This window comes from Thermobia domestica, chromosome 11 (assembly GCF_964235325.1).
Source record: "Thermobia domestica chromosome 11, izTheDome1.hap1.1, whole genome shotgun sequence".
Taxonomy (NCBI): domain Eukaryota; kingdom Metazoa; phylum Arthropoda; class Insecta; order Zygentoma; family Lepismatidae; genus Thermobia; species Thermobia domestica.
The window spans coordinates 36,233,116-36,246,558 of NC_137464.1; the positions used below are offsets into that span (position 1 = coordinate 36,233,116).

The window sequence follows — 13,443 nt, forward strand, 5'->3', positions numbered from 1 at the left end:
ATACATGCCCGTAATTCAAAAGTAGTAGTTACGTTACAACAATTACCAACATGTGATTGAATTATTACATATACATTTCGAACTCCAGTATTCCGAACCTCCATTTCGACAAACAACCCTTAACTGAATAAAGTATTCGAACAGACTGTGCCTATAGAGGATCTTCCTAACGGTTGGGTGATAAATTATCATTCACCAACATTAGTAATGTAATGTTTTCTGTGTTTAAGAGAGGTAATTGTGTATTGAAAATAATGGGGATACTGTGAACAGTAAACTAGTATATCATTTTCGGAAATTAGCTTATGTGATGATGTAGTTGATAATAAATAATTCTATACGTTTCGTAGGTAATAATTCATTAAGTGTATTTTTGTCAAATGACTTATGACTCACTCTGCAATTATGTTTTTAATTTAGCTAAATATAGGGTGGCCCAAAAGTAGGTATACACCCCTGCATTGATCTAGAATAACATTCTAGTTTATGGGTTTAATTGCTATTTGCTTTGGCTCTTCGGTAAAAACATATTAAGAACAAATGATAAAGAAACTAAGTCTACCTGATGGATAACAATAACAAATTATATAAAATGCAATGAGCTGATCAATGCGGTACTGTATACCTACTTTTGAACCACCCTGTATTATATTTCAGTTTAGATATTTTTTTATTACATTTTACATTAAAAAAAAACTTAATTCGTGCTTTCATGTGTAATTCAATACTAGTTTCGTTATTACTTAAGCTTAATAAGTAGATACTTTTGATTTACGACTAAAGTAAATACGAAATGTTAATATTGAATTGTTGCATGAAATGTTAATATTGATAGCAGTATCAAGTCTTAATGTTTATCGTGTGTTGCAGGTTCTTCTGTGACTGTGGTGCAGGTACGTTAAGCAATCAGTGCCAGCTACAAGGAGAACCAACTCAAGATACGGACACTTTATATGATTCAGCTGCACCGATGGAATCTCACACACTCATGGTCAATTAAATCAATCATAAAGTGGACCTACATAAAATATTTTAGGTGTGAATACTTGTGTATGTGATGTGTTGCAACACGTGAAGAAGGATTTTCTTTTCATTTTTTACGAAGATTAACTTAGCTCACAAGAAAATGCGATACTGAACTTTAACAAGCGTATATGTGTGCATCCGTGTGTATGTGTTGTGTACATAAATATATAAATATATATATATAAAGATTATATATATATGAAAAACCCTGACTGATCTGATCGGAGTGAGATTTTGAGTATGTACAAATAAAAAGTATGTGTGTATTATTACTTTGTGTGGTGGCAAACGTTTTGGAAGAATTAAAAAAAAAAAAAACTTTTTTGACTGACCTGTATATTATTTCGAACTCCAGCCAGATTGTGGCATTAATTTGATAATCAACTGTGAAATAAAGACTGTTTTGAGTGACACAAATACTTGTATATAGACTTTGAGAAATTCTGTGTTGTGCTTTATTAAAGATAAACTTCGTGTATACCTCTTTTTTCTCTCTTTGACTCGCTATCGTGTATTGTGTTGAGAAAATTCTATACATACCTTTATTGTTACAAAATTTTAGTTGGAATTACAATATATATATATACATACAGCTGGAGACTCCAATCTTTCTAAAGGAATTATTACGATGTTGACGAAGAGAAACTGATTGTTAATTTATTGGAAATTTGTATACACTTGTGTCTGACCTAGTATGTGTGTCTATTGTGTAGTAACAAAAAAATCACTTCAGTGGCAGCATAATACTCATATTTTATTTACTGTGATTTTGTTTGGAATTCATTTTGATGGGTGAAGAATGCCTTCCAAATCCATCCAGTTCTTAAGAAATAAAAAAAATACATGGTTTGATACGTTTGAAAAGTAAAAAGAAAAAGAAAGAAAGAAAAGAAAATTTTAGTGAACATTGTCTTTCTGTGCTATGTGCCATATTGTTTTGAAACAATAGCCTGTAAATTATATTTGGCTGAGTCTTCAATAATGAATATCTAGTTAGTAAACAATTTTGTCAATGATCCATTTTTTTTAGTTCGCACTTTCGAAAAAATAACTTTTTTTTTAAGGAAGTAATCAAAATAATTTCCTGGCTGTCATGAAAGTGAATATCCATTTTGCCAAACTTGCCAATATAATATAATATATATATATATATAATTTTTTTCACTTTTGAGATATTACGTTTAGCTAGTACTACGTTTGTACTCATGTTTTAAGGTCACATTTTAAAATTTGTTGAGTAAGTACGAAAGTCATTAGGTGAGTCAAATGTGAAAGATTTTTTAGGCGTTTTTAAGAATGTGCTTTGCTCAAGGCAACAAGAATGCTATGTTTTCCTTACATTTTTTATGTGGTTTTTCATTATTGATCCTAAAACATGACAGTTAATGAAAATGCTGAGTAGTAGACTTGTACCTAAAAGCAAAATTTTAAATGAGGTCTTAAATCAAGACATGAGTGCAGCTGTTTTACTAACCGAATCTCAAAAAAGAAAGAAAAAATACTGTTATCTTTGAATGCGAACTACCTGCAATTTTTATGTAGATAATATTTACTGTAATTCCGAAGTCCATATAAAAATACATTAACATATTAAAGTAGTATTGTATAATATATTGCTTTTTACATGTACCCTTATAATTTTGTTAAAGAGTGTGATTGGTTAAGAAAAACATTAGAAGAAACAATTATTTAAGGATATGAAATTTTAACGCATGTGTATAATTATAAACGTAGTCTGTTATTTATTGCGTCTAAATATTATTTATTGGAACTCAATGGTAATCCACCTCACTTCTCAGAATTTTCACTTGCATTTTCTTTGTTAACATGATAATGTGAAGTCCAAAAACTCTGTGGTTAGTATTCAGCTAGTTCAGAAGTGTATCAGGCAGATTGTGAATGTTCCGAATATTATGTTTCAATGACAAAAGGAACATAGAAATCAGTATTAAAGGACACATTAGAGACGCACAAAACGAATATACAAATGTGAGATCTCGCGAAACATCTCAATTTATGTTAAATGTATATGAGTCATTTTTCATCAGAATAGGGAACGCAGGTTTGAATTTGGACAGGAGTACTTTGGATAGGCAATGCAGTTTCCTTATCAGTATTAATAACTTCTAATATTCAAATATGCATATTAACTCTATAACACACAGAAATGACATAGGTTAAAACAAAACAAAAAAGTCGACTATGTTAGTCATTTTGCAAGCTGAACACACTTTTCCGAACTCAGAATAAGGTTTAAAAACAAAAAGAAATGTCAAGATTTAATTACAACCCAAAATTTAATTTAACCTGGCAACACAAACAAATGAAAAAATATTTCCGTCAATCCAGCAAAAAGAAGATAAAATATTCAGATATTCATAATGCTACCTTATAATAAGTTAGCTGAGTATTTTACTATATAATGTAAATATCTTTATGCTTTGAAGCTACAGCAAGTTAAAAAAAAAAAAAAAAGTGTGTACTCATCGAAACTTAAGGCGTAATTAACGATTATCATAGATGTAAGTATAATAGCATCTTCACAAAGTAACTATAAGAAGTGAACAAAATTTCTTCAAACTAGCGCAAAATTACAGTCTTCGTAAAAAAATTTCTGCCTTTTTTTTTCTTTCAGAAATAAACGATTTCAAAAGAGGAAGATCTTACTGCAAGAAATTTACAGTATATTAAAATAATGCAAGAGAAAATTCTGACAAGTGAGGTAGATTGCTAGTAAGCTATCCGATTTTCTAAAGAAACTGTCAGGGAACACGAGACAGTACAGTTAATAATACATTAAATATTAGACTCAATGAAGAAAGAGTACGATTAGAAATTATACATTACTTCGCAGAGAGTTACGTAATGTTTTGTGTTAATTATAGGAGGCCTTCAAGATTTTATTCTAGGAAAATAAAATGAAAGTCAAACATGGATGAAGGGGGCGCGGTGGCTCAGTGGTAGAGCGTTCACCTCCGGTGCTTGGGGTCCCTAGTTCGATCCCAGCTCGCGCTGTGTGGACTTTGTGGTGGACAAACACCGTGCTCGTGGGTTTTCTCGGGGCTCTCCTGTTTCCTCCCACTTCATTCCACCATGTCATTCATTTCTTATAATCACCGTCTCCTTTAGCCTAACCGGCATAACCATGGGACGTAAAACTTAGATTTATTTTATCAATTTTGATAGCAGAACTGGATACTCTCATATTATTTGTGTTCCATTCATTGCAGATTGTTCCAAACAGAAAAGTATTATGCGGAATAAGTTCCTCTCAACATAATGACTGCTTGTTGAGAACTGCCATTAAGATCTACTTCGCTGTGGACCGAAACAGTGTTGCCAGTGCAGTTACTGAAATCTCCACGTAACAAGTTAACATCCTTCATATGATTTTAAAATTGTATACTAAGATTTCTGCGTCATCGTACATCCTATTTAAGTCTCAAACGACTTGACAACTTAATAATTTAGAAACTTCAACCTTGACTATTTGCTAATTTACCTTGTTGCTTGAATAGGTTTGTTTTGAATTAAAAGACGCTTTGCGCAATGAAATTTAATAATTATGTAGGGTAGAAACAAGCAGTGTACATTGTTTAGATCTTATAATCTTCATTCCGTAATTGCATTAAAATTTTTATTATTAGAAAGTTCGTCACAATGAAGTTGTTTAGTTATCATGTTTTAAATTCACATAGAAAAGTCAGTCTATCCTGAAAAACTTTCACGCATGATTGTAACAATTTTTGGTGGTTGAAACGGTTTGCTTATGACCTCTTCGGCTTCCTTTTTGTGGATATTGGCTATTCCAACAGCTGGTGTTGCGGACGGTGCTCGGCCAGTATATCGCAACTGAAATGCATGGAAATAAACATTATTAGAAAGTGGGCGCCATTGCAGCAGTATTGATTCACAATAAAAATATGAGGAAATTACTAACCTAGTACACCTCAAAGTTGTAGAAAAGAGATGTAGTGGAAAATACTTTTTATTACATGTGCATGCTCACGTTTCCGGGATTGAATTTACGCTATTTTCTTGCCTACTGATTCAAACACCAAGCTTCTGTGCAACTACTGGACGATATTTTGGGGGGTACAGGTTATTCTTGGAGTAGGGCTTATATTAGCAGTAATCTTTTAAAAAAAAAAAAAAAAAAATCGTACTTTCGGGGAAATACGGTAGAAGAGCGATGGGATAACGCAAATCTGGCCGCAGACTAGTGAAGATCTAACTCCAATCTCCTGTAAGGGAGGGGGGGGGAGGTCATGGTGGCTTAGTGGTAGAGCGCTTACCTCTGGCACGTGGAGTTAATCAGTCCCCAGTCAAGTAAATTTGTGGTGGACAACATCGTATCCGTGGGTTTTCTCCCACTTTCTCATTCCACCAATTCTTCCATCATCATTCACTTGCTTCAATCATAGTCTCCCATAGCCTAAAGGCATAATCATGGGACGTTGAACTGAAAGATTTCATTTTTTCAATCTCCTGCTTGTCGGGCGTTAGTTCTATCAATTGAACTGCACTCGAGACAAGTTGTTCTGTATTTGAAGGTTACTAAACAAAATTCTAAGATGCCAGGAGGAATTTTCCCAAAGTGCAAAATGTGTCAGAGCTTGAATGTAATCATTGAACATAATGTTAATTCGGTAAATCAGATTTTCATACCACAACTGAAACTTCATACTGTCCTGTGAATTTGTTTTAAATAATGTGAAATACATTGATATCTATGTGGTAAGCACTGAATGAATATGGAAAACACGTACCTTTATTCCTAGTAAATTTTCAAATCTTGGTCGAACAAAGGTCCATGCTCCCATATTTTGGTGTTCTTCCTGGCTCCAAATAAACGCTACAAAGAAAGTGTACATTAGTTCGTTAGGAACAATAATTTAATTGTTTATTTGATTTGTGGTGTTGTACTGAGTGTAATTGTCTACCGTGTACAGTGGTGTCTTATTCGCAAAAATAGTAGAAAATCAACCGAAAAACTGGTGAACATAACATTACCTCAATGTAAATGTTTCATAAGACCGCTAATTAACCTAAAATATTACAGAATAATACAAAATAAAAGGAACGGACTGCACTTACTATAGAAACATTTATTTCTTAAGTACATACAAAATTATTAGGCAGTTCCGGAGAACTTTGTCCGAAGGTAACATCCCCACAAGTGAACTACTTTTGTAGATTTATTTCATGAGATATTACTTGTATTAGAGTTAATGTGAAATATCAACAAAATCGTATGAGTTATATTTCAAGAAATTTTGTGTTAAAAAAATGATAATTTTTCATAAGATGTATACTACGCAATATGCGATACAGTGTTACTTATTTATGAAGTACGAACCGCCTGAGTCGTTGAGAAAATCGTTCGAAAAAATATCGTCCTCAAGAGTTAAACTACTTCTTGAGGATTTTTTCAGGACAAATGAGTTATGCTATATATTAGGGTTATTAACTAAATGTTTATGAAATACAAATAAACACATTATTTATTTATTATTTTGAGAAAATCGACCGGGAAAAAGAAAACGGGAAGAGTTATATTGTATTGTTATCTAATGAAATATTTATTTATGCAATATGAACAAAATCGACTGGAACAAACTCCCCCAAGAATTAACCACACCTTCTGGATTTTTCCCAGACGAGCTAGGTATCTCAGTTAATCTAGGGTTTATCTTCACAACCTGGACGAAAGTACCACGAACTACCGAATTGTAGCAGCTTGATAACTGCAAGCTATCAATGGATTTCCTTTAGGGTGAATAAATGAAGATTAAAAAAGAAAAAAACAAGATTTTATTACAACTGTGAAATTGAGGGAAGTAAGAATGAAAATGATGGACGAACAATAGTCATCTGTCCTATCGCTTATTTCACTTTTCCATCTCTACCAGAGATTCTTCGTGGTTATATGGTTAGTATATGTTTTTTCGCTTTTGAAGAACCGAGATCGATTCCCGGTGCGAGCTCATGTTTCTAATTCCACGTTAAGATGTAGGGCCCCATCTCATATAGCCTCGGCGCTCAAACTCCAACCCAACCAACTCTCAATCTCTGCTAAACGGTCTGCCAAGGGAATCACTTGACTGAAAACTGATCACAACGGTGGCTGAGCAGCGACCTCAAGACTGAAAATGTGTGGCTGACCAGGAAGCGGAATGAGTATCGTAGTGGCACGGTAAGTTGGAGACCTGGGTTCTATTCTCGGAACAGCCATATATATTTTACTCTTTGAATTTCAGTGATTTCAATCATCAATCATAGGTGTTTATATATGTCCTTAAAAAAATACATATTGTTGGCAAAAAAGCAATACATTGTTCAGCATACCTATAATAATACAATTGTTGCTGTAGCAATATAACCCAATGAAATTTATGTGAGGTGTAGTGAACTGAATTTTAATTTTGATTCCTTGATTTGGGGAATACCTGTTGGGATAGTGACTGTGGAAGACAATACTCTATTCTTAGGTAAGTTTCTTTCTACAATTAAATTAATACTGATGCTATATTTGTAGAAATGTTAGAATGTATAGTAATAGTACTTTTCTGAATGTAATCTCGCAATGAAAGAAATGTAAGAGCCTAAACTATATTTATTATTTAAAAAAAAAAAAAAATAGAAAATTTAGGAGAAAGATTTTTGTAATCTCCTTGAAAGTGATATGTGATACAAATATTCTTTGTCGATTCTAAGGAGTTTGGTTTATAAAACTCGTTTATGTATTTACCCTGTCCGTGTGTCCATCCGGGAGACAAAAAAATCTCAAGAACTACGTAATGTATCACCACCAATTTGCCAAAGATGTAGAATTCGTTGATGGAAGCGGTATGCAAACCGGAAGTATTAGAAATCAACTATTTCGGGTTTTTACGTTGATCCTTATAGAGGAAAAACTGTAATATAGCGAGAAACAGTTTTCTGCAATCATCATTTCATCTCCATACTTAACACTCTACTAAAACCGGAAGTCGTAGAAATTCACTACAACTTCCGGTTTCAATATATAGATCTAAATATTGCAAAAATAATACCAGAGAGCGAGAAGCATTATTGGAATAAATTTATCGTTCTAAAATAGGTACCACTTTCTCTCTTAACTCTCTATTCAAACCGGAAATGACAGAAATGAACCACTTCTGGTTTTAACGTTGATTGCCATAGAATAAAAACAGTAACAGATACCGAGACATGGTTTTCTATTATCAATTAACACCTTGACTTCCACCATATCTGTTGACCGTTATCACCTCTGCACTACTGGCAACAGTATCCCAGTAATACTTGCTTAGGTGCATAAATATATGATTTTGCATAAACGCGGCGTGGACATTCAATTTTGACTTTTACACCATATGAATGTAGTTGGATACACATATATAAAACAAACGCTACAAAAATGCAATATATTGTTTGTGTACAGAAAATCGTACGCGCGGCGCTGTACGGGAGAGCTGTATGTATGGAATTCGATACCCATGGCTGTCTACGTGTTAAGCGTCCCAATGATATATTCTATCTTCGCTCTAATATCTTTACTAAAACCGGTTTCAATAAAAATTGATAAAATATCATACTATACAAACCAAACTCCTTCATGTGTAAATTATTCATTGCAGCTTTGAAAAATTCAAGATTACTAATAAAACTCCAACTGATCAAAGCAGTATATATATTTTAAGATTATATATTTGTGTTACAATTTCGGCTATGTAACAGATAATGTGTCTGAGGAAGGCTATGTTACATAGCCGAAATTGTAACACAAATATATAATCTTAAAATATATATACTGCTTTGGTCAGTTGGAGTTTTATTAGTAATTTTTCACGTGGTATACACTGTTGCTTGTTTTATAAATTTAGATTATTAACTTTCACAGTACTTACATTTTGCTTTCCTATACTTCCCAACTTCTTGTATAAGATCGTGGACGGGGAAAGGTGATAATGATTCTACTCTTATTATGGCCATGTCCTGCACTCGAAGTTCGCGTCTTCTTTGTCTCAGAGCGTAATAGTGCTTTCCAGAAACAAACACTACTCGTTGCACTTCTGCTGGATCTACCTCCGTATCAGCTGAAAATAAGAAAAAAAAAGTGCATAATCATCTTGCCGAAAAAGCATAGAATACATAACACAAGAAACACATAAGTTTAAATTTACATATTGGTATATTTTCGCTTGATTTTCCTACCAAAGTTGAATTGGTATTATAATAAACTTGCCTCCAGTTTGCCTTATGGTATATTGTGACAGGACAAATAGCCTTCGTGACGCTCTCAGGCAGTCTATTGATCGATTTAGCTTAAAAAGTCGTTTACTTTTGCAACCTCAATCCAACAGTATATTTAGAAACTCTAAAAGAATGTTCAGTTTTCTGTACTTTAAAGAAAAATGAACATGAAATATATTTTAATTTACTTTAAAAATGCCGTCGATAAACGAAAAAGAACTGAGATCTGAAAAAAAACATATAGAAGTTTTAAGAGAGTAGGTTCTAGAATCATGAAAAACTTAATTTTTAAACATTTCGATATTATTCGTTTGTGACACGTAGTTTCATTTTTCTATCACAGCATCTTTCTATCTATTTTAATAGATCTACTGTTCTTGCTTGACAAGAACACACTGTAGAAAATATTGTAATGAGCCAAGTATATTTCCTTTACATAGTGCAGGGTGTCTATCGGTCACGAAAGTCACGAAAAAGTCACGAAATCAGAAAACGGTCATGAAAGTCAAGAAAAAGCCACGAAATTTAGTTTTTGAGTCACGATTTTTTTTTTTTTTTTTTTTTTTTAATCTGGACAAATATAAGTATAGACTGGAAAATTTTGTTTTATAAAACATCAAAATTCACTACCAAAAATGTGTATGTTCGGATTTAGACGCTGCCAAATAGCTAGCAAAACATGCTTCTATCGCATGCATGAAAATTTGCCCTAATTCCCATCCAAATTCCCTCTTGAGAATGATTACGAAATGTTATGGCTTAGTAACGAAATTTTATTTTGGAATTTTAATAGACATCCTGTAGTGTCTTGCACGCTGCATAGTGCTCGTTTACATACACTACCACGTTATATATAAAGGGTAAAGCGAGACTTAAGCAGCACTAAATGTTTATTATGTTCTTGGGTTAGAAAATATTCCATTTTTATTCTGCTGATTATAAAACAGCACAACTGCCCATCTGAATCTTGAAAGCTGAAGGCCTTTGTTCTCCATTAATTGTACCCTCCTTGTTCCTATCGCTGGTTATGCCCTATTGTACCTTAAACTATCTTCCTGTCTTTGTGATCCTCTTAGATTAAACATTAGTCAAAAATGAATAAATAAAGTTCAAGTAAATTTCGTATCAAACATACACGTATTTTGGAAATTACATAAGCAAGCGTCTTACACTTTTTCTCCCAGGACTGATATTTTATGATACCCTATCTACGACATAAAATATTCTTAATAGCCTTCAATTAATAAAAGAAACCTTGCGTTTTCTTCTATTAATATCAAATTGAAATAAGGAAAATTTAATCGATATTAACATATGTTCAAAAGATCTTAAGAATTGATAAATTTGAATTTGCTTTTAAAGAAGACAATAGTATTGTGGTCCGTAAAACATTCTGACTAATAAAGCAATCATTTGAAAAATATTTCGAGAAACGCTGGCATAACGTAAACAGAATTGTTTTATAAATTCACTTATTAATATGCGATTAGATGTGCATCATGATTCTTGTAAACTTTTCTCTGAAGTAAAAGGATTTTTATTAGATTTCCTAAAAAGCATCAAAATGTTATGTGATAGTATTGTTCATAAGAATAAAAGGAGACATAATATTTCACTCCCAGAAATATAATAATAATAATAATAATAAAATTATTTAATAGTGGGAATCCATGAGATGAAGGAGGAAGACATGAGATCTTGATGGAACTAGCAAAATTGTGTGGAGTCGAATTCCTTCCCGGGCCATAACTCCAATTGTGCTTAGCGTAGATTACCAGTATCTTTGCAGTATTGCTTGCACTCCCTGTGTAGTGAAAGTATCTCCACGAGAAGAAATGTTCTGAAATTACTGTTTTACACTCGTTAAGTTTCCGTGAATGTATTTAAGAAAATAAATTTCCAAACATTATTTCCTGTAAAGTACAATTGCAATATTTTGCAACGAATATAAAAGTGGGTTCTCTCAGATAAACCTTATAATAACTTCATCTAGATCATCTCTGTACAGACAAGTTCTGTGCTGAAGTTCATCAGCATAGTAAGATCGCTTGTCACACAGTTTAACCGTAGTACATATGTGGACTCATGATTGCTCTGATGTCGTCATTCTGCGGTTGATATCAAAAGAAAGAGCCAATCTATAGACAATGGAAATATATTGGAGGATGTGTTTTAAAAAGAATAACATATTCGCATATTCATAGTCAGTTTCGGCAGCTTTTCTTCCAGAAGAAGCACTGCCTAGAAATAGATTATGTCTTTGTTTTTTTCTTTTACTTTTCTTTTCCCTTTTATCTTCTACCTGATGCGGCAGTGGATCTAGCAACATCCAAAAACATCCATCTCAGTGAGGTTTGTGTCTTTGGCAGTGGTGTCGAACGAAAACTTTATGCTCTAAGAGATGTAATAATAACTTTACAAATTCACTACATCACAAATCTCCTTAAAAAAATATTTATTTAACTTTTTTTATTGTAATTAGTATAATTTTTCATGATTTACAATTTTACTAACATCAAGAACGCTTAAACTCTTCTCTGTCTCTACTTTCTTATTCGCCTGTTGTAGTGCCTCTTGTTTCGTTTTGCTGGTCTCAGAAAGCTTCCTAACATACATGACTCTTCTAATTGCTACCCGTTCAGCATGATCGGAGATATTTTCCAAGAAACCACAGCTCGCATACACACCTTTGTTCCCATACTGTTTGGCAGGTAATACTAAATCTTCTGCTTTCAATGGCTCCAACAGGTCATGTTATGTCACTTTCTTGACGTACGGTACAGCATTCTGGCGTAATTTTTCATATAAACTTATGGACTGTGAGCTCTCTCTCCCTACTCCTTGCTTGGTTGTTACATAAATTGTTGCACCAATGATTTGTTTCTACTCAAAACCTCCCTGCTCTGCAATCACAGAAGAAAGGCCTCTTCTAGCTCTTTACCGGTGGGTAATGTTCCCATAATGGCCGACACGTTCCCACGTTGAATGGCTATGCTAATGCGTTGAATCAGGAAAGATTTTGCTCGAGTATCTCCTGATTTAATTGATAGACGGTGGCCGATTTCATTTATAAACCCGCCGCCTTCCCAAGAATTGCTAGACTCAATTGCTATTGCAACAAAGCAATAGTTATCGAGTAGATTACTATATTTATTCCTTTTTTCTTTTGCTTTTCGAGCAGCTTAGAGTCCAGCTTGTACTGAGGAATATTGAAGGTTGGAGGGGGCATAAGTATCTGAACATGTGAAATCCCAAATCAATGCCTTTCCTTTCTTCCATGGTACTAATGTCATACCATCAGGTCTTTGATGTGTCTGTGATAGCATAATGAAAGTTTAAAGAATGAAAAATCACGAATGAGCTGAGAATTTCTCGCCAATTTGTGGCTCACCATGCCGGTGCGCTAAGTACAGCGGTATCCACCAGCGCACCTAAAAGGTACAATCTAAGGAAAAATCGATTGACTCCTTCCATTTCTCATATATATATATGGTAACATATTTAAAGGGTTACAAAAAGTAGGTAATTTAAAATACCCTTGTCTTTCATTTATAGATTTGCGTTATCTGCACCCAAAAGATTAGTGAATGCAAGTCGTAACTGATATACAGTATATGATTCGTTTTTATTAGTAGTATTATAAAATACTAGTTCTAAATCGGCAAATTACCTACCGCTCGATAATGCAATAGCGACATCTATTAGCGCTACTTTATTGTCTAAATAGCATGTTCATTCTGCCTTAAGCGTACTAAATAAATCATTTTTGTTTATTATCAAGTTTGTTTATGTTAAACATACTGTAATTTTTAATATGTCGAATATGTTTATAATTTAAGGTCTGCAAAGAAAGTATGATGAAAATTACTTTTTCATGTGACACATATGTATTACATTTTAAATACATTTACAGCAGAATGTTATATCTTCGGTGCACGGTCATAAGAGCATAAGTCAAAAAATTCAAAATGTGTCGTTATAAAAGTGACAAAATGTTACGAAATATGGTTAAAGGCACCTTCCTTATTGCATCCAGACATACGTCCGTAATATTAAATGACAGATAGTGTTTTTCTGGTCAAAAATGTATCACAAACTGCAAACGACAAAAAAGTGACCTTAGCCCTTATGACCGTGCACCAAAGATACACTACAGAACAT

At 33.3% G+C, this 13,443-nt stretch overlaps 2 protein-coding genes across 3 annotated transcripts in view; one reads left to right on the forward strand and one right to left on the reverse strand.

Annotated features, from left to right (window-relative positions):
• The window catches only part of FBXO11 (F-box protein 11), a 51,307-nt gene extending 48,683 nt beyond the window's left edge, over positions 1-2,624 (forward strand). For both annotated transcript variants that reach the window (XM_081730369.1, XM_081730368.1), the window contains exon 11: positions 871-2,624. In XM_081730369.1, the coding sequence (XP_081586495.1) occupies positions 871-1,000 (130 nt within the window). In that variant the 3' untranslated portion in view covers positions 1,001-2,624. The remainder of the gene's footprint in view (positions 1-870) is intronic.
• A 1,943-nt stretch (positions 2,625-4,567) lies between these two features.
• LOC145664043 (putative 2-oxoadipate dehydrogenase complex component E1 homolog) overlaps positions 4,568-13,443 on the reverse strand; it is an 86,761-nt gene continuing 77,885 nt past the window's right edge. The window contains exons 17-19 of the mRNA XM_081730367.1: positions 8,937-9,125; positions 5,796-5,881; positions 4,568-4,878 (exon numbers count right to left, since the gene is read on the reverse strand). Of these exons, the coding sequence (XP_081586493.1) occupies positions 4,735-4,878; positions 5,796-5,881; positions 8,937-9,125 (419 nt within the window). The 3' untranslated portion in view covers positions 4,568-4,734. The remainder of the gene's footprint in view (positions 4,879-5,795; positions 5,882-8,936; positions 9,126-13,443) is intronic.